Here is a 21,374-nt window from a genome sequence, read left to right on the forward strand (position 1 = left end):
TGTTTTTCCGATAAAAAAATTAGTTGAAAAATAATTATAAATGATAAAGCGCAAAATTTTGTAAGTTGAATGGTAAGTTGACACAAAAAAAAAATTTAGATGCCAAAATATAAAAATAATCATAGTTCGGATAGTAAAATGTAATTCACCCTATCTTAAAATAAGTTGGAAACTTCGTACTTTGTCTAATGGAACTTCGAGATGGGTTGAACTTATTTGAAACATCTTATAAGTTTCTACATCTTCTAAAACGTTTTAAAAACCTAAAAATGTCGAATTTTATTTATAATATGTTTGGATAAATAAAATGTTAGAGTTAATAGAATGTTAGAGTGTTTGGGATACTAAGCTCGTCATACTATTATAATAGCCAGAAGAATAATCAAATTATTATTAATTTAAAATTATATAAATAGATATAATTGTTTGAATGGGATAAAAGAGTACAAGTAGAATATTAACTTGGTGTGAGTGCTCTGGTCTATTAGATATTTAAATTAAAGAGTTAAAAAAATTTTACACAGAAGGATGGATTGAAGTTATTTTATTTTTTAAAGAGAATATAAAATCTTAAGCATCTTATTTGAGATCTTATATGCTCTTTACATAATAAAATTACCAAACAACTTTGTAAAGATTATAAACTCTTTGAAATATTTTATAAGTATACGCTCACAAGTATCTTACTTATTTTTCTTAAAAAGCTTTTATTTGGGATTTGCAATGAAAATATATTTGTGATTGATATTGTTGATAAAATGTGGCCCAAGGACCTATTTGATAGGCCCAGTCCAAATCCGTCCCAATCTATTTTTGGAAGACTTGGCCCATACCCATTACCCACCACACTCCTCCTCCGACATGGTTCTTTGCCTAATTAAATGGGTCTCTCACTCTCTCTCTTTACAGAATGAAAACCCTAATATTTCTTATGTCACTGTCTCATCTCTCCCTCCTTTTTCTCTCGGTTTTCTCCACCGCCGCCTTCCTCTCTCCTATATCAATGATCCTCACCTATATATATCTTTGGTGGTTTTCTAATAAAGAAGAACAAGATAAAAAAAGGCTCCTTCTCCCTATTGTTGATTGAAAGTTCTTTGTGAACTAATTTCTTGATGAAATCTAAGTGAGTGGTCCTTTGTGGACAAAGCCTTTGTGGTATTGGCCAAAGCAACCGTAGTGGTTGCCGGCGTTTGGCGGGTTTGGGCTTCCCCCTTCATGGATATGGCTCCCTGAGCCGTTAATCTTTCTTTTCTATTTTGTTCTTCATTTACTGATTTAGTGTTGTAACTATATTTTGCATTATTTATTCTGTAATATCGATTTGTATTATTTTAGGGTTTTTCATAACCCACTATTCTTTGTAATAGTTGAGTTACGGTTTAACTTATTTTCGCTCATCACTGGTGGAAAACTCCCAATAGTGGTATCAGAGCCTTCAGGTTCTGTCTCCGACACCGGTAAGATCGTTCCTATATTTTTCATTATTGCGAAATAATTCTCTTTTTCACTTTGTGCGATTTCTGCAATTTCTACTTTGTGCTTATCTCTGAGGGTCTGTTTTTTCTTTCTCACAGTGTGCGAATTCTTAAACTACTGTGTGTATTATTTTTTGAAAACTTGATTCTTTTGGCTTTGTGATACTCGCTGTGTGCGACCTGTTGTGTGCATAATTTTGATATCGCTGCATTTTGTTTCTGCTTAGTGCTGAAAAAATGATATTAATCGCTTTATATGAAATATAGCTTTGAGCGAAAAATAGTTCAGTGTTGATTAGTTTCTAAAAAATCTGAAAACTTTAGATGTGTGCGAATACTTTTTGTTGTGTGCAAAAGTTATTTAGTGCTTAGTGCATAAAAAGTACTGCTTAATGAATCTTATTTAATCTGCTTTGTGGTGTTTTGCTAAGTACTTGGAATATTTCTGCTTATTATGTTATCTTTCTGCTTAGTGTTTTTTTGATATCGTAAATTAGTTTTTTGCTAAGTGCTTTAGATATTGCTGCTTAGTTCGATATTGTTTACTGATTTTGTGATTATTCCTAAACCCTGACCTATTACCTTGCTTATCTTTCACTTGGCTGAGCCTTTGAGGCTGTTGGGTATCTAGTTGAAGTTAAGCTGAGGTTCCTTGTTGATATTATTTTGTATCATTTGATATTTTGTCTCAGTTGTATCTTTCTGCATTTGTTGCTAATATTTTTATATTGTTATGGCTGGTTATATTTTGCAACAATTTGATGAAAATTTGATTTATCTATTTGACAACAAAAGATTAAAGGGATTTTAATTCAACAAAAGATTTTCAAAGCTATTAATAAAAAAATATTCTAAAAATGTTTCTAAAGAAAAGAAAATAGAAAATGATGAATATATTTATTCCTCTATAATTTTGAATCTTTCTGATACAGTTTTAAGAAAAGTTGAAAAATAAGAAACTGCTAAAGATTTGTGAAATAAGTTAGAAAAATTATATACCGAAACTTCTTTACCTATTAAACTGTTCTTGCTTGAAAAGTTTTTCTGTTATAAGCTAGATTTATTTGAAAACATTGAGGAAAATTTGGATGATTTTACAAAATTTATTCAGGACATTAAACTAATTGGAGACAAGAACATAGATGATTGTTCTCTTATTGTGCTATTAAATGCTATTCCTGAAGCCTATGGTGATGTAAAAGTTGCTATAAAATATGGTAGGGATAATGTAAATTAAGATACTGTAATTAATGATTTTAAAAGTAAAAAAAATAGGCCTTAAAACCAGTACTGCTAATCAGGCCCAAAATGAAGTGAACCATGTTAGAGGAGGAACCAAAATAGAAATATTGAATATAAACATAGGAGTCACATCAGATCAAAATCTATAATTAGGGATGAAAAATCTTGGAATAGAAGATGTTATAATTGTGGAGAAAAAGAGATTCTATTAAAGATTGTAAAAAGTCCAAAAAAGATGATAAAAATAAAGAGGATGCAAATATGATCACTAAATAAGAAGTATATATGGTTTATTAATTCTGTTTAGTATTCTTTTCACTTTCTAACCCATATTTGTGCAAGTGTCTCTCTTCTGTTTTGCAGGTGCTATTCCGGTGATTTGAAAACGATGAAAGCAAAATCTGGCCTTGGATTAGATTCCCTCTTTGGGTCCCGATCCAAGATGGAGAATGTTGAGAAAAAGTGGTCTAGGACCTATTTGGTAGGCCCAGCCCAAAATTCGTCCCAATCCATTACTGGAAAGCTTGGCCCATATCCATACCCATTGCCCGATTCTTTGCCTAATTAAATGAGTCTCTCACTCTCTCTCTCTCCAGAATGAAAACCCTAATATCTCTTATGTCACCATCTTGTCTCTCCCTCCTTCTTCTCTAGGTTTTCTCCACCGCCGTCTTCCTCTCTCTCTAAATTAATGTTCCTCACCTATATATATCTCCGGTGATTTTCTAGTAAAAAACAACCGGATAGGAAAAGCTCCTTCTCCCTATTCTTGATTAAAAGTTCTTTGTGAACTGATTTCTTAGTGAAATCTAAGTGAGTGGTCCTTTGTGGGTATTAGCCAAAGCAACCGTAGTGGTTGCAGACGTTTGGCTGGTTTGGGCTTCCCCCTTCATGGATCTGGCTCACTGAGCCATTAATCTCTCTTTTCTGTTTTGTTTTTTTATTTGTTGACTTAGTTTTGTAATTATATTTTGTATTATTTATTTTGTAATATTGATTTGTATTATATTAGGTTTTTTATAACCCATTGTTCTTTGTAATAGTTGAGTTAGAATTTCACTTATTTTAGCTCATCATTGGTGGAAACTCCCAACTGATATGTTATGTGATAAGTTTTCTCACGAGAAGATGTGACATAATGAAAATGTAGGATTTGTATTTTTTTTAAATAATTTTATGATAAAAAAGGATGTGATAGGATAGAAATATATTCGAACTTTAATGTTTTATAGTAGTTTTTTTTATACAAAAAAGCACAATATTTTAAAATTATTTTTTTTCGAAACCTACGTGACATAATAAGTTTCTAAAATTCATGGTTCAAATTTTCACAGAATATAAATCTGATCCTACAATTTAAAATAATATAGAATTAAGAATGACCTTTTGAAAATACAAAACAAAAATTTTATTTTTTGTAATTTTTATTTTCAAACACTTTTAATATTTTACTATAATTAAAATAATATTGTTTTTTATGATTTGTTCCCACTATAAAAACAAGAGATATTGAAAAGAACCACTTAAGGTGTCTCTTTTTAAGTTGGAAAAGCAACTTTTGCTTGTCATTGTAATAAACTGTAGGAAACGAACCGCATAAACACTTGTCTACTCCTACCCTCACACTCACTCCCCACTCTCCCGCGACGGCTTTTCCTCAATTTATGTCAGAAACCTGAGAATTTTCGATCAAAGCTCCGAACTAAAGCCCGAGCCCGAATATGACCCGAATCTCCCGGAGAAACCCTCGGGGCAAGCCCAAAAGCCCTCCGGATGGCGATCAGCTACATACTGACGGAAGTTCGAACCCAAACACCCGAATACCCGGTGGCAGGGACCGTAATGCCAATCGAATAATGAGTTTCACCCTCAAGAGTTTGTTCTTTTCTGGAATTCTTCTCTTCATAATTGGATTGTTCATGAAGAATTACTCGTCGAACTCTGTTAATAAGAGTATGAGACCCAGAGTCGTTACTCCATTACCAGCTCCAAAGCTCATGGATCTTTCTATGGTGATGAAGACAAAAACTTTATTGTATTTGTTGATGATTTTAGTTGTACAACTTGGAGTTCTTTTTGTTATTGTTCATTGTGTGGGAATTTCATGAAACTTTTACGTGCAGTTTGAAGGGGAGCACAAGGAGAGTTTATACTGGGGAACGTATAGGCCTCATGTTTATTTTGGAATTCGTGCGAGGTAAATTCTTTTATGTTGCATTGTCCTGCAGCTTGATCGTCGTAGCCAATGGTGGCATTTAGTATTTTTCTTTCTGTTCTTTTACTGGTACATTTAGAGTTAAATGGTTTGTAATATTTAGTAGCTTTAGGAATAAAAATGATTCATCATTTGTTTCTGCATTTTGTTAGTGATTGCAGAAGCATTCATAGTCAGTTTTTGAGAGCAATTTAGTATCTTTGACATTAGCTGCTCATTTATGTGTAAGGTTTGGCTGAAGTATTCTGATGCTTCATTTTAAACTTTAAAGTGGTCTTTTTCTACATGTAAGGTTCGATTAACAGATATTCGAAGTGTTTACATATTCTTATCAATTCATTCTTGGGCTCTATCTAAGTAGTTTTTTATTTCTGTTGTTGCATGCTGTGATGAAGTGGTTAATACAAATATGCGTAACATGAGGTCATTGCCAGGACTCCGCAATCTCTGCTTGCAGGTTTGATGTGGATTGGTGTCAAGGATGGCAGATATTTCATGAGACATGTATGCCAAGATTCGGATGAGCTTAAGACATATGGTTGGACACATCACAATGGACGGGATTATGGGCGTCAAGTGCTGGTCGACCAGAACTTGAAATTGACAACAAGTTTTCTGAAATCTATGGAGAAAGAGAGCAGTTATGGAGGGGACTGGGCAGTTCGAATTGAAGCACAAAGTGAAGTGTAAATATCCAGACCTTCTGTGATGCTTAAACTTAATATAGGTGTAGCCTTTCTTTCCTTTTAATATCAGTACGAAAAGACATATTGCCTAGATTTCGCAAATACGACCATGGACAACTATATGTAAAGTTGAATGGCATGATATTTTGTTACGAGTGAAGGTTGAGGAATTGAAGGGCAGTAGAGGAAGGGCATATTGAAGATGGAATAGAATAGCAGAATGGTTCACCATATAAAAATTATAATGAGAAAAGAAGAGTTAATTGATGCTTACTTCTGCCAACCAGTTCATGAACAATTAGACAATAGAGCATTGGTTATTGTTGCTATTCTTGGATTCCATATAGGGTTGGGACAACGCTGCTAATCCCACTGCTTGCCAGCTGTTGCAATAATGATGCCATCCAATCAGTATCCTGTGTTTGTTGGAAAGTTCTATATGTTTAGCTTTAGTTTCTAACAATTAATACCATAAACTGCTGTTCTTTCATAAAACCGACTAAAATTTTATATACAGTTCATTTCATTACTTAAGATTTGTGTATGCTGTGCAGACAACTCCTTGCCTCCCATAGTAAATTTATCACCAATGCCTAACATTTGTACCCTACTATTGTAGACTTAAAGAGGAAATGGAAGATACTGTGCACCTGTTCTTCTATGTTGCTGAGGAAGGTGGGAATGCTCTGTATCTGGGTAGTGGTCGCTCAGATATTCCTGATGTCTACATTCTGGCGTTTGGTTCAAGGAATGATATTGGTAGTTGGCAGCTTCATTTAGAATCAAAGGTATCCTGTCATTTAAAAATATGCAATATATGTGCTGATATTTCTGCATGCAGTGCGGTATAACGTTTCTTTGACCTGTGCACCATATTTTATTGTATGCAATCTGCATAGCAAAGATTTTGACAAGTTCGTTTTTTCAATGCATGATATCAAAAGCATATAAACCAGTTGCTCTGTAATGTATGTTTTCTGATTCTGTTGCTTTGTCATCAGTTGGCTCATACAGTCATACTAGTCCCTTTATCCAGCATAAAAGCATCACCTTTTTGTTTCAACGATTTAATGTTTATTTAGCATGCATTATAATATTCATTCACCACAAATAAAATAAGTGACTTTTGTAGGATGGCTTTGAGTTCCACTATGCTGGTTTCAAGACAAATCACATTCACAATTTATCCGAACTTGTCCAGACCAATCTTGGAGTTCAGGTGTGTAGGATTTAATTCTTGAGTTCTGTGTTAAACTATGACTGCTGTTGTTTTAGAAGTTTAGCTGATGACTTTCACTAGCATGCTGTACAATCATACTTGTTCCATTTAATTTTAATTCAACTTCCATTCTTTTTGTTTAGGCTAGGACAGTGGGTCGGTTACAGCTTTCAGATACATCTGATGATGCTCCAAATATTCTGGTTTTCCAGGTCTGGAATCGATGAATTGTTCATTATCTTGTCTGGCTAATTGAGCAAATTAAATTACTTGTTTTTATATTTTGCTGAGCCTTTCTTTACTTGGGTTCAGATCTCAGCAATGATTCCTTTCAAAGCAGATATTGCTTTTGTATCAAGATCAAGTGGCTCTAGTTCAAGAACTGAAGATGGTGTCAGAAGCCTTTTGGGTACTTCTTCATCTGTTTTATATAATAAATATATATATATATATATATATATTTATCTCATCCAAGGTCAATAATTTTATGCAGATGCAGGTTCTTGTCTGAATTTGTATCGCTGAATCAATATGCATGTTTACCAAGAAAATTTTCTTCCTCAGATTCAAATTAAGCCACACATTCCTAAAGTCAAATTTCATATAACGCATCATAGTGGGCAACTGTATACTGAAACGCTAAAACTGTTAGAGATCTTAGGAGTCATAGTTGGTGAGCAAGAGCGGGATAATAAATTAATAATAATATATAAATTGCTGAATTCTGACATGAATGAATTTTTATGCTAATACTCCTTTTTCATTACCTAATAGTTGATTTCGAATGGCATATTTACGTGAACATATTTGGAACATCTGATATTGGCTTGCAGCAGTTAGAAATTATGTTTGTGTAGCTCATCCAAAGGACACCTTTTTTTCCCAAGTCCATGACTTAGAATTTCACAATCACATTTCTAAAGTTTTGATCTTATTGGTGCCTGAGTTTACTGTACTGCAAGTATTGGCAACATGCAATGCAGTAGGCAACCCAAATTATTTTGAAAATGGGCTCGTTGGAGATTGGAGCTTAGATGAGGTTGTTGATCAAAAAGGGTCTGGGGGTTTCTCAGGGTTTTCCTATTTTATTGATAATTTTGTCTGCTGAGATTAGGTTTGCTAATTATGCAAATCATGGAATTTTATATGCAGTTGGAGCACACCGCTCTTATACTATTAAATTATAGACTTTTTATATTAAAAACTAAACAAAACCAGAATAAAGAAATGCTGGCTTCATGCTGCTCTCCTTTTCAACGTGTCTTTAGATTCAGTAATTAATTTAAATTTCATACAACTTATAAAGTACCGGATGCTATTGGGGCTTGTGATTGTAGTAAAAGAAAGCAGCAACTTAGGGTCTCCTTAAATAATTTTACTCAATATGTCTTCTTCAAAATTATTGACTTACTTTCTTTTTCTTTTGTACAAGTTAATTTTAAATTGTCAGCCAACCATCTTCCCTCATTTCACATATAGAAGGTTGTCAATCATTGCAGGGGAGTCACTGACTGGTCGTCTAGAGCAGAAGCAGAAGCAATTTGATGATAAATTCGAAAGATGCTTTAATATTTCTGATGAGGTATCTATTACGGTTGCCTCTTTTCCTTTTCATGGATCACCTTGAATTCAGAGACTTATTACTTCTGAAATTTAGATCTTAAGTTAGAGGTTATTACAAGTCATAATTTGGTATAATTTGTAAGAAGGATCACACATACTTTTCATGTTTGCTGCAACTTTGAGCTCATGCTTAATGTAAGTGATGCGCTGAGAGTATCTCTAAATACTTCACAGTCTCCTCTCATGACAAACAAAATGTTGTTTGCTTCAGATAAAACTCCCTTGACTTTTCAGTAGATGGTATCTGTACTTTGTCTATGTTAATGACTTGGAATATGGTAAATAGGACCAGTTCAATATGAAACTTGATCTTTATATCATCTTGTCAACTGTGTTCTACCACCGTCAAGTTCCCCAGGTCTTTGAGATTATGACCAAAGGAATATTTTGGAAAATATATTATAACAGTGGAAGGAGTTGATTCACCAGACGAGTGATTACCATCTGTTTTGTAATATTACATTTGGTTTTAGTGGTATATTAATCTGTAAATAAATTCAGTATTTTAGATGATATTTTATGGAAATAAATTTTACTTTGTCATGGGTCACAAATATCAAATATGTAATTGCAGAATTTATTGGTAATTCATCTATTTTTACAGAGATTCACTGCGTTGCATATGATTGTTACGATTGAACTATATGAAGCTAGATTGTGCAAATAAATATAGGTTTCAGAATCATTGCATGATTGTGCGTCAGCTATCTTCTTGGCTTAGTACCACTTTGTGTGTTAACTGTTCTACTTATCTCATCTTGGTGCCCATTTTTGGCTATCTATTATACTTCTCTTCTTGGGGTTTCTTTAGGATTCATTTCCATGAACTGAAACATATGTGGTTCTTTCAGCTTAATTCTGATGCCATTACGGTGGGTAAAGCAGCTCTCGGGAATTTGTTGGGAGGGATTGGCTACTTCTATGGCCAATCTAAAATTTCACTGCCACCATCCTCTAAAGTAAGTCTTCTGGCGAGGAGTGTTCTTATGCCAGTTCTATCAAAACCTTGTGACACGATATGAACTGGCCTCTCCTGTTTCACAATGGTGAATTATGTCTGAGATTTGGGATTTTGAATCTAAATGGTAGTTTGTAATTGGGCTAAACAGCCTACTTGGCTGTTGACTTGGTTGACATTTGTGGAATCATTTTCCTACAGTAATCAGAACCAATAAATTTTACATTATTGAAATGGTTTTAATTGCTCTTTTGTAAAAAAAAAAAAAAAAGGTATTTGTGGTTTATTGAATAATTTATAATTAAATTCAAAATGTTTCAGCAACTGATGCCCTATTGATAGAAAAAAATGAGTGGGACTATTAATCATCATTATCAGGCTCCAAGTTTAAATGGTGAGTAAATTTTACGAAGTTTTGAGATGGTGCTCATGGAAAAGACCACAAGTGGAGGAGCTCAAATCTTGAAAATTAGGGGTTGCTCTTTATGCTGATGATGCAATCTGCATTATCTATGAAGTAGTTCTTGTTTAAATTAGTGATAACGTATTGTTGCTTCAGCTTTGGAGACTTTTTCCAAGTCTTCTTATGTTAGTATGATATTGAAAATCACAGTTGTTTTGTGTTCATTGGATACCTGATGAAGTTGCGGTGGTTTATTAACTCATATGCAGCGATTACCTGGTACGAATTATATTTCATATTGGCCAGCTGAGCTATACACTGCAGTGCCAAGCCGCCCCTTTTTTCCTAGGGGGTTTCTCTGGGATGAAGGTTTCCACCAGCTACTGATCTGGTGGGTTGCCTGTAGGCATGCAATCTTTTTTCCTTTTTCTTCGGTTTTGCCTTCTTCCAGCAGAACCTTTTGTTACTGCTGATAGCTTCACTTATTATACTTATTAAGGCAATTTACTTTTTTCTGATGACCATAAATCTAATTTTATCTTTACATGAAAAGGCGTTGGGACGTCCACATTTCTTTGGATATCATTGGGCATTGGTTAGATCTAATGAACGCCGATGGATGGATTCCACGTGAGCAAATTTTAGGTGCTGAAGCTTTAAGGTGACAGTGTGTAGATTCCTGTAGTAGTACTGCTACTATGATTTTTTTTTTGAAAATCAGTTAATTGTTTTGGTCTATCTGCAGTAAGGTACCATCGGAATTTGTGCTTCAGCATCCAACAAATGGAAATCCCCCGACATTATTTTTGGTTTTACGAGGTTTAGTTTTCATGCAATGCCCATCTTTTGGTTAAATTTTATGTTTGACGTCAAGAGTAATGATTATACTACTATCCTATCTTGATTCTCATTCCGATGCGTCTTCCTGCTGTATGATCTACTATAATATTTGAAAACATATCATTAGTTTTGATTTGTATTGGTAAAGAGTCTGAGGCCCATTAAAATGATATTTTATCATTAGAGTGGCTCTGTCAAGGAACTCTTAGAATCTATTGTAGCTTTCCTCCACTCACCCACTCCTCACTGAAAGGAAAAAAGGAATTTGAGACTGGACATATGTGGTTTGCAGGCTTCTGAAGTAACACAATATAGCTAATTAGCTATGAAATGGCATTGTGGTCCATCTTATTGTCTGAGCATCTCTTTTGTTGTGTAAGCATTGCTGAATAAATGAGCAACTAAAAATAAATCAACTTTCTATAACTGAGCAATGAGGTACCATATTCTCTTGGGTTCTGCCCAAATACCTGACTGCCGGAAGGCTTATATTATGTGTCATGCTGGTGTTCACAATCATTTATAATTGGCACATTTCAAAATGAAACTTAGCATCTAACCATCAAATAAATTATATATTCAGTTATTCTTTTTATTTTTTTGTAGCTTATTGGAAATAAGTTGCATATCAGAAAATTATTTGGCTCGCTTCACATATTCACTTAATTTGAATGGGAAAATTGTATGTTGCAATTATGGTTAAGTGATAAAGATTTGTTTTTTGCAGATTTGGTTTGTGGCATTAAGAAAAACAAGTTTACTGCTTCAGAGAAAAATGACATCTCCACCTTCTTACGACAAGCATTTGTGCGTCTTGATGCATGGTTTAAGTGGTTTAATACTACTCAATCAGGTTAGCATGATAGGAATGTTACAAACACTACAGATTGATTATGTGCTAATGGCTATCTTATAAACTGTACACCAGCATGCGGACCACATCATTTGGTGAAAATCATGTGTTACTGTAACAAAACCTAGAAATCCAATTTTGGTCAGAGAGCAAATTAAATTGGTTTTCCCTAACTGGAATTTTGATGTTCCAATAAACAGGAAAAGATGCAAACACCTACTATTGGCACGGAAGAGACAATGTAACCACACGTGAACTGAATCCAAAGGTCTCCTTCTTCTGCATTTTCATGCTTGCTGGGATTAGTTCATTTGTTTTTTGAGGTTATTTTCCACCCGGAGTCTTATATTAAAAAATCTTTGTTTTCCTTTCTGTTCTTGATAGTTTCACGGTCTCCCAAAAATTTGGTTTCTGTTGGTTTTGTAATAGTTACTTACGAGTGATAAGTATTAGTGGTTCAATGGACTATATCAGTTTGAATATAACTACTGAAATCTCTGCTGTGTGTATACGGAGGAATGGCAACAGCTCCTTGAACACTGGCTGAATGTGGGTGGCTGTTAAATTCACGACGGCTAGAGTTGTATGAATGAGTGGATTTATATAAGGAAAGGTAGAAACAAGAAGACCCATTACTTGAGCTTGTGAAACTGTTGTGTATCGAACAATGATAAATTGAGGGGGGGAGTGTCAAATGAAAGGTACATGCTTACTTTTCTGCCCTCCCTCATGAGTAAACCGTTTAATTTTCCCTGAAGTTCTGAATGCTGGATAGCTTAAAACATGACATATCTCAGGCAAAATTTAATATGCAGCAGCAACAAGAATGCCTTAAAAATTACATGAATATTCCGAGTGAGGATGAGATTTGGTTTCCACATCTTTTAATACTGGTGTGCTTTTGCTGCATTGCTCTATATCAGAGTTCAGCACTACTAAAGTCCCACAGATTATGCTCCAGGTGGCATTTGACACTCGTAGCTTTCAATACAAATAAAAAAATGTTATAATTGGATTGTTTGTCAGACTTACCATTAGAGTGTTTTGGCATCTCCAGTCGCTGTCTTCTGGCTTGGATGATTATCCACGTGCATCACACCCTAGTGAAGATGAACGTCACTTGGATCTTAGATGTTGGATGCATCTTGCTGCAGATTGCATGAGTTCCATTTCAGACATTCTTGATGACAGTGACATTGGAAAGGTATAACCAAAAAATAAAGCAAATAACTTACCAAATAAGGGTTTTATCGATTTTTAAGGTTATACAAATTGTGCAGGAGTATGGCTTGACAGCAAATTTACTCTCAGATTTTGAGCTTTTGAATCAGGTAATTTCTTATTATCCCCATTTGTATTTTCCAACATCTTTTTTCTCTAAGGCATTCGACTTGTCGATTTTAGATCTTCTGTATGTGCATCATTGTTGTGTCAGAAATAAGTGCATTCTGGCTTTTTTCTAAGCAAGCAACTAATTGATCTTTCATTCAATCTTTTCTATCTTTTTTCTTTTCAGATGCATTTTGATCAGAACAATGGAGCTTATTTTGATTATGGGAATCATACAGAGAAGGTATGCACTCTTCATCTGCCTAGATTCCAGTTTTCAGTGGCTAGTCTCACCTTTTCTACAGTTTATTCATGCAACTAGCCATGTGTTGATTACGAGAACCAGAATATTTACTGATTGAAAACATATGTGAACTTTACCCTGTCTAGAAAACCTGTGAACAGATGAATCAGATTCAAGCTCATCTAATAACATTTCTTCCATAAAATCCTAGACCTTTTAATTCTTCTGGTATTAACTTCTGCTATGATGTCCTGATGCTTTAAGTTCAATTTCTCTTGTGCTACTAAGGAAGTAGCACTGAATTATGAAACACTTGAGCTAATTGTCAATGATGCAATCTTCATGGAGGTTGACTAATTCTTCATAGGGAAAAGGAGATAAAGAAGCAAGAGAATCAGAAAAATTGAATTCATTCCATACTAACAGTGACATTTCTCTTCCTCTTAGGTTCGTCTAAGTTGGCGGCTGGCAGAAGCAGCTGGCAATCACCCGAATCGTGAACTTGTTCGAGAAGTTCTAGAGAAACCTGTGCTGAGACTGGTTCCTCATATTGGTTACGTCAGCCTTTTTCCATTTATGAGCAGGCTTATACCGCCTGTAAGTTGATCCAGGATCTTCTGCTAATGCAATGATTTCTTAGTTTAACTGGTATATTTGCTTTATTTATTTGTCACTGTCTTACATCTTCTATATGCATTCTAAATGACGTAGGATTCATGGATGTTGGAAAAACAGCTTGATCTCATCTCAAACACAAGTACTCTGTGGACCAACTTTGGACTAAGATCTCTAGCCAAAACAAGGTAAAAGAAATAGCTCTATTTTAAGGCTTCTTGCAGAGGCATTGTGCACATTCCTGTACATCTAAAGTAAAGCATACTGACAACTCTTGGGGCGTTTGCCAGCTCACTATACATGCAACGCAACACTGAGCACGACCCACCTTATTGGAGGGGCCCAATTTGGATGAATATGAACTATATGATTCTTTCCGCGCTTAACTATTATTCTAAAGGTAAATATCACTAAAGAACACTTTCCATCTGATACTAATTTTTATTCAACATATAGTGATTTACTTGATTGTTGTAGTGGATGGGCCGTACAGAGACAGGGCCAAAACCATTTACAATGATTTGAGAAACAATTTGATCCGGTATTTATTTCCTTTCAGCTGGATCAATTCTTCTTACATGTTTGCATGTACTTAATATCCCTCATGGTAATCACCTGTCGTTGTGCCAGAAATGTGGTCAGGAACTATAAAGAGACCGGCTACTTGTGGGAACAGTATGACCAAAAGAAAGGGAAGGGAAAAGGCGCACGGTTGTTCACTGGTTGGACATCACTTATAGTGTTGATCATGGCTGAAGCCTACGCTGAATGTTAGGAGTTCTGCCTGAAGTTACAGCAAATACAGCTTCTAAATTTCATCTATGCAAGGTAAAAACATGACTGGCTTTAGATATATAGTATGTAGCTGTAGTAACAATTTTTGGGGCGAAAGGGAAAAGGGTGGAGCTATCTAACTACAGATGTGATCTGATCTTTGCTAAATTAGTTGATTTACAGTGTCCACAACATACATATAGTTCAAGATTTAACTTTATACCATGTGATTGACTGTTGGCAGCACATTTCTAGACTGTTGTTGGGTTATGTTTATCTCAAAGAACGATTGAAAAAACTAATTTTGGATTATCCTCAATAGAGATATGGTTTTGGACTTCTAGAATTCAGGTTTGTAATTTTAGTATGGCAATTTGTAATTTTGGTGAATTTGGAGATATCATAAAACACACCTTCGAGAATTGGTTGGAGTTTATCATTTGCCTTTCACATGCACAGATTAATTTGGGGATTTTAAGGATATTTTGTCAATGATAACTACGTATAAAGATCCATGCTTTATTTACTCTTTGTCTATTATTATATAGGGAAATTACACTCTGCTCTTCTGTGAACTTAAATTTCTTATGGTTTGGAAAATTACATTTAATATTTTTGAAGTTTGCTTATATCTAACAAATAAGTTCCTTCGTTAGTTAAAATTCACTGAATTTGTTGATAGTAACAAAAAAAATTGAATAAAAATTTATGTTTACTTTCGATTGATTTTATTACTGATTTATTATAGGTTAAAATAATTTTTTTTTCTGACTAGACTCATCATATGCATTAACCCGTGAGCACGTTTGGGGTAATTTGGTTATAAAAAGATTTATTTGACTTGTAATAAATCAGTAAGAAGTCAATTAGGGGTAAATATAGATTTTTCAAACCACAGAAAATTTACGTGTAATTACACCAAATTTCAAAATGGGAGTGTAATTATCACGCCTATTATATACATTTCATTACATTAGTTTATATTATGTTATATTTAATATATACTATATTGCGTTACATTATTGTATGTTGTATATCATAAATACTTATGTATTTAATAATTTTACTTCTTTAAATACTTTTTCCGATTATTTGTGCTATTGATTTATTTTTTTATTCACCGAACCGGATATTTTGAAAATCTATTAAATCAAACTTGAGACATGCAGGCATAATTTTCGCTAGGCTTTATGCCTTATTGGTACTACTATTTCTTGATAATATAAATGATATTTACTACAAATATGAGGGTTTATATATTTTGTGTCATTGATATTGAGCACCAACCCAAATACGATTGAGAAACACCGAGTTCTAAACTAAAATTACGATGATATTTTTTATTAGATAAACAATACAATGTGCAAAAAAGGGATCGTCTTTACCCAAAAACGACACTGTCACGCCCGACGGAAAGGAATCATACCTAAATTCTGTACGAATAAAAACATGACAAACAAATCAATAAATTAGTTGGGCGCAACTAGTTGAAATAACCAACCACTAACTAAAATGGTGCCCCCAATGAACAAAACAGTCTTTGGATTCATCCATTCTCCTTAAAACAAATACCAATGTCCTGTAAGTAATCAACCAAAAGAGAGAGAGGTTCGGAAGAGATGATGAGATATTTCCATATGGAATTTGTCTTAATGTAGTTCACACACATGTATAATTTTCTGGTCAACATGCAACAAATACTTTCGACCTATTTAGTTATAATGGAAAGAAGAGACGACAAAGAGATAGAGGGGAAAATACAAGGAAAAGGATGAGGGGGAGATGACTGTTTGTGAGATTGTAATTTGCAAGTGCCTCTTTCTAGCCTTCACTCATTTCTGTATCTTCAGCCATTATGATTTCCATATCTCGCATGTCTCGCTTCAGCACATTTCCGAGTCTAGCAATAGCCTCTGTTTGCCGTTGCAAGACCTATTGAGCAAACAAGACAAAAGAGAATCAATAATGATCGTTACTATTCAGTCATTTGGAAACAATCCAGAGTAAATAGAAGTTGTATAATTGATGACAGCAACAACAAAACGACGCTTAAAAGGAGAAAACAGGGCAGAAAAGCCTTCCCAGCATCTCCTTTATCATAGCTGTTTGTCAGCATGTTTTTGCTGTTATTATCATCATTATCACTACTGCCTGATGGAAATCAGACGAATCACAAATATATAAAATCAGTTTTACCACACCTCCTGCATGTCAGCCAGACTTTGTTCATGAATTTTGGTTGATCCTGGCAGATAAACCGAGCCACCATTTAGCCCATCTGCTTGAAGGCGTGACAATGTGAGAAGATTCTGTACCCGTCTAGAAAGTTCCGCTCCAGATCCTTTTAACTGCAAATTGGGAATATCTGTCAGTCATATCCTTCGACACATTTCAGAAGAGACAAAATGGTTAAACATCAACCTGTCTGGTTATTGCAGCCAACTTCTCTGCTAATTCTACCTCTCCTTTCATAAGAGGAAGACGACTGCCTTTACCCTCCAATGCCTCTATTATTCTCATTATCTGTATGTTATCACATGCAATAATGAATATCAGGAGAATGACATGAAAGTAAATTGTTAGAGCAAGCTACTCCAAGATAGCTGTTCATCCTAGAGAAAAAATTGATGCAATCAGCAATGACTGTATAATACCAGCAAATCAGTAGCAGGTGTTGCTTCCCTTAACCTACTCTACGCTGCCTTATGTCAATCTTCAGAATTGAGTCTCAAAATTAGAGTTCATGAGGAATCCACTTAGATTTTAATAGTGTTTCTAATTGAAGTTCAAGGCTTCAAACTTTTTAAATCAAACAGAATGTCAGTGAACTCCTACTCGTCATTGTAATTGTCACAGGCCCTTATATATATAAACTGTAAATTTAAACTATAATCAAATAAAGACAGCTACATGAGACACCCACCCTTAAAAGACGTCTTTGAAGCCCTTGCTCTTTCTGTTGCATCCTTTGGATCCAGGGAAGGGTGTCAGCTTGAAAATGTCTTTGGAGCTGCACTAATAAAGCGCCAAAAAGGTATCAGTTGAATCAGATACATATGTACACGCGCCTGCGAGCACACACACACACAGATATATATATATATAGGGAGAGAGAGAGAGAGAGAGAGAGTGATATCTGACCATCTTTACATTGCTCTGTGTCATCTTCAGTCTCTCAGAATCTGAGAGTATGACTTCATCTTGGAGCTGTATAATTGAGATCATGGGAAACTTATCACAAATTATAAGCACATCATGATTGTTCAAAAGAGAATGAAAATAGTGTGTGAGGGAATGAAATGGGCAGAATTTGCATTCAATGACTTGTCAGGTCGCGGAATCCATGCAAAGACATGCCCAGAAGCAAGCTAGCAGTCATGCAATTCAACATACGTTATTCCATATAACAAACTCTACAACTTTAACTAGAAACAGCAGTCATCTACAACGAAAATAGTTTTCATCAGAAAGCAGGCTCTAGTCAACAGAATCATTGATTCACAAGAAAATAGATATAAGATGAAGCATAAAGATGGGCAGGTTATATACGAAAAACTCACCTTAAGTGGTGATTGTATTCTAGTATCTTAATCCTTTTTGCTTATTAGGCCAGTACGCGATTCATTAAGCTTCCCTATAACAAAAAGGTTCCTAGTATAAATGCATAATAAAATCTTAATCTCGTACGCTGAGGATTTATCAAAGCTCAAAACATTTTTTCTTAACCATAAAAATACAAACTGTCACAAACCTTTCTCCACTTGAATTCGTTATAGTATACACATATCTATTCATTACAAAATCCATACTTATACTACTGTTCTTTCATCTACACTTAATTTTTTGACAAATATTATTATCAATTGAGTCTAAAAATTCCATCATATAATTGAGATGAGTGACAATCTCATGCAACGATGAAGAATCTGATCACCAATGGAAATATCTACCAAGACTGCATGTATAGTATATCCAATGAACACATAATGCCCAGATATAAGTGCAAGTTCCTTCTAAACACACACAAAAGTTAGAGAAATATTACAAGATTTTTGCATATACAGTTGAATGAAACACGAATCTCCTCCAAAAAATAAAAAGTGATAGTGCCCAACCTGCTATACTTCCTTTCAGAATAAGACAAAGAACGAACTAGCAACACTTATGTACCTTGAGACGCTGGGAAAGATCTTTAAATCCCTGCACAAGATGAGGCCACAAACGCTCTCGTTTGGAACTCTCCATGCCTTCTAGCTTTGCTATTGCCTCTGCCCACATAATCTGGCAGTCTAAACTATTTTACAAGACTTACAAAGTAGTCTCCACAAGTAATTTATAATTGAAATAGTTGAGATACTGATGATGCCAATCAAAATGACCACAGTAAACTCACATCAGATACACCAGCAGGCTTTATCCTGTACTGAGGTTCAGTGACACTAAACAGTAGATGCTGCAAAACCAACAAATGCTCTAAATGAACATCAAATCAAAACAATATGACTCTCATGAACTGAAGTTATCTTAATAGCCAGATACAGATTGGTTAATGGATTCGTAATATGTACAGAAATCAGCAGCACACTTGCAAAAGCACTTGTAATATTTCCTACTTCCGGGCCATAAGTTTTTCCATAAAACTAAACGAATGCTACTAATTTAATTAATTTCTCATCAGCTCATCCATTGCAATTTCACACAATACAATCAGATGCAGTCTTCCAAAAGTGAATTTTGGAGACGGAGCTTCATTCATGACAAGAATCAGAAAACAAATCCCAGTACTTGAGATTCAGCTCAATGAGCTTTATTTGCTAACATCTTCAAGCACTACTTTGGGAGTTTCTGAGCTAAAACCAATTAGCTAGAATGATTAATATATGAAAAATTATCAAACAACCCCAAGCTTGAGTCACTGCCCAATAATTAAAAGTTTATTCAAATCTGTTTTTGTCTAACTAAACCAAGCCAGGCACACATTTTCAAGCTTGATAAAGAATTCAAATCAAGCATAAAGAGAACATTGCTTAGATCAACCAAATGCATTCAAAAACCCCAACTTAATATACATGAGAGCTAAACTAAACACAAAATCAATCAATGCTAGAAACTTTTTAACTTCAAACAAGTAAATTCAGATATATTCCAGTATTGCAGAAGAATACAATGTTGAAAAATCAAACCTTGAATGCATACTTAGGGTTCCCAGGCTCCTCCTTGTACGCATCCACAATCGCCTACAACAACACAAAGAGAGCAAAATAAACTAAACTTGGAGTTCAAATGCTTAAAACAATACAACAAAAATCCCAACGGAAAAAAATCTTCACTTGAATATCACGATCCGCCAGAGAAAACGGGAGTGGAGCAACTGGCGCCATCTGAGTAGTCAACTGCGAGTTCACAAAATTCGTCGCCGGCAGCGCATTGTTAAACGGAGTCGGTTGCGCTTGCGATGCGGCATTGAACGGCGTCGTAAAACCGAACGGACTTTGCTGTTGTTGAGGTTGAGGTGTCTGAAACAGCGACGGGGTTTGCTGCTGCTGTTGGGGTTGGGATAGTTGCGAAAACGGTGTCGAAAATAGTGAGCTGCCGAATGCTGGAGTTGAAGGCGTGCCGAAGGCGGGGGTGGAGGAAGGGGTGGCGAATGCAGCTGACGAGGGCTGAGCTCCGAACATTTTGGCCGGTGGCCGAACCCTAGATTCGCGATTGGGATTTTTGATGGACTCTGTACTAATGCTGTTGCCGCCAATTTCCGCCCCGCTTTCCTAAAATTTGCCTTTAAATTTTTCCTAATCTTTCTCTTTTATGTTTAGACGCTTATTAGGTTCAAAGATTTACCCTTTTTTTTTTCTTCTTCTTTGGCTTTGAGATAAAATTTTTATTTTTATAAAATTATAAATACATCCCTTAAAGAATGTAGATATAATATATGTCAACGAGCATTTATTTAAACTTTTTCATATGAACCGCTATCGATTTAAATTGTAATTATAGAATACATGTAACTTTTTTTTAAACTTCTTAAATAAATCCCACATTTTAAAAAAAAGGATTCTTGAATTCTATTTTTTTATGTTGACTGAAAACTAAGTATAAAGTTATTTGGTTGGATCAGATCTATGATATGTGCTCGTTGTTAAAACTCGGATTTATTTATTTTTTAACATAATTCAGATTTAAAATTAAGATTCCTAACTTCTATTTATTTATATATAGGACTAATTACACTTACTATATATATGTAAATAAGCCACGTGATTATTAAAAGGGTGTTTAGGTGAGTTTATAAATTTTTTAATATATTTTATAAGATGTTTGAGAGTTTATAAAATATTACAGGGTATTTAGTAATTTTTTTAAAAAAAATAGCTTATAAATTTAAAAAAATAAGATGTTCGGAGTCTATAAGCTCTCAAAAAAAATAGTTACTAACTTATTTATAAGATCTTAGCAATCATTCGAATTAAATTATAAATTTATCATTACTAAATGATCTTATAAGCTCCATAATTTATCTATACTATTATAAAGGGAAAATATATTATAGACATAGTGAATGTTTTGATGCCGTTGTACCATTCTTTTTAAGAGCATAAAAATATCCTTCAACTGATGAGATAATTAATTTATTCAACTTACTAAGTTTTTCATTAATTGATAAATTAGCTTTTTTTAAAATTTATTTGTTGTTTTTTTTTTTAATGTGATGTATCAATTTGTGTATTTTACTCTTATTTATAATATATTTTAAAGTATAAAAAATTATTTATTATATGCACACAAGGAACGGCATACCATGATAACAGCTAGTCTCATTTTATTTAAACATTCAATATTTTTTTTAAGAAATAAGATCTTAATATTTTATAAGTTGTAAAAATATGATGAAACT

General features: G+C 34.3%; 2 protein-coding genes across 2 annotated transcripts; one reads left to right on the forward strand and one right to left on the reverse strand.

Annotated features, from left to right (window-relative positions):
* The first annotated feature begins 4,316 nt into the window (after positions 1-4,316).
* Positions 4,317-14,901, forward strand: GCS1 (glucosidase 1). The gene is made up of 22 exons (XM_011088460.3): positions 4,317-4,732; positions 4,844-4,917; positions 5,370-5,621; positions 6,241-6,409; positions 6,754-6,840; positions 6,984-7,052; positions 7,153-7,249; positions 8,340-8,422; positions 9,315-9,422; positions 10,094-10,215; positions 10,378-10,485; positions 10,570-10,643; positions 11,392-11,517; positions 11,718-11,785; positions 12,575-12,721; positions 12,798-12,848; positions 13,034-13,090; positions 13,538-13,687; positions 13,802-13,893; positions 13,996-14,105; positions 14,183-14,246; positions 14,336-14,901. The coding sequence occupies exons 1-22, from the start codon at positions 4,442-4,444 to the stop codon at positions 14,478-14,480; spliced, it is 2,544 nt and encodes an 847-aa protein (XP_011086762.1). The 5' UTR covers positions 4,317-4,441; the 3' UTR covers positions 14,481-14,901.
* Positions 14,902-16,088: 1,187 nt separating this feature from the next.
* On the reverse strand, positions 16,089-20,262 carry LOC105168397 (nuclear pore complex protein). Its single transcript, XM_011088461.3, has 9 exons — positions 19,810-20,262; positions 19,663-19,716; positions 18,873-18,932; positions 18,650-18,760; positions 17,621-17,686; positions 17,403-17,489; positions 16,901-17,002; positions 16,681-16,827; positions 16,089-16,411 (listed from the first exon to the last, which is right to left on the reverse strand). Exons 1-9 carry the CDS (start codon positions 20,155-20,157, stop codon positions 16,301-16,303), a joined length of 1,086 nt encoding a protein of 361 aa, XP_011086763.1. The 5' UTR covers positions 20,158-20,262; the 3' UTR covers positions 16,089-16,300.
* Between the last annotated feature and the right edge of the window lie 1,112 nt (positions 20,263-21,374).

This window comes from Sesamum indicum, linkage group LG8 (assembly GCF_026168435.1).
Source record: "Sesamum indicum cultivar Baizhima isolate 11 linkage group LG8, ASM2616843v1, whole genome shotgun sequence".
Classification (NCBI taxonomy): domain Eukaryota; kingdom Viridiplantae; phylum Streptophyta; class Magnoliopsida; order Lamiales; family Pedaliaceae; genus Sesamum; species Sesamum indicum.

Excerpts from the sequence above, each read along its gene's own strand:
- GCS1 (XM_011088460.3), top strand. The coding sequence starts at position 4,442 with ATGACCCGAATCTCCCGGAGAAACCCTCGGGGCAAGCCCAAAAGCCCT. Across the intron at positions 5,622-6,240 it reads ATTGAAGCACAAAGTGAAGT|ACTTAAAGAGGAAATGGAAG; the intron begins GTAAATATCCAG and ends CTACTATTGTAG. Across the intron at positions 11,518-11,717 it reads GTTTAATACTACTCAATCAG|GAAAAGATGCAAACACCTAC; the intron begins GTTAGCATGATA and ends TCCAATAAACAG.
- LOC105168397 (XM_011088461.3), bottom strand. The coding sequence starts at position 20,157 with ATGTTCGGAGCTCAGCCCTCGTCAGCTGCATTCGCCACCCCTTCCTCC. Across the intron at positions 18,933-19,662 it reads ACCCTAAGTATGCATTCAAG|CATCTACTGTTTAGTGTCAC; the intron begins GTTTGATTTTTC and ends TTGGTTTTGCAG. Across the intron at positions 16,412-16,680 it reads GTCTGGCTGACATGCAGGAG|GTCTTGCAACGGCAAACAGA; the intron begins GTGTGGTAAAAC and ends TTTGCTCAATAG.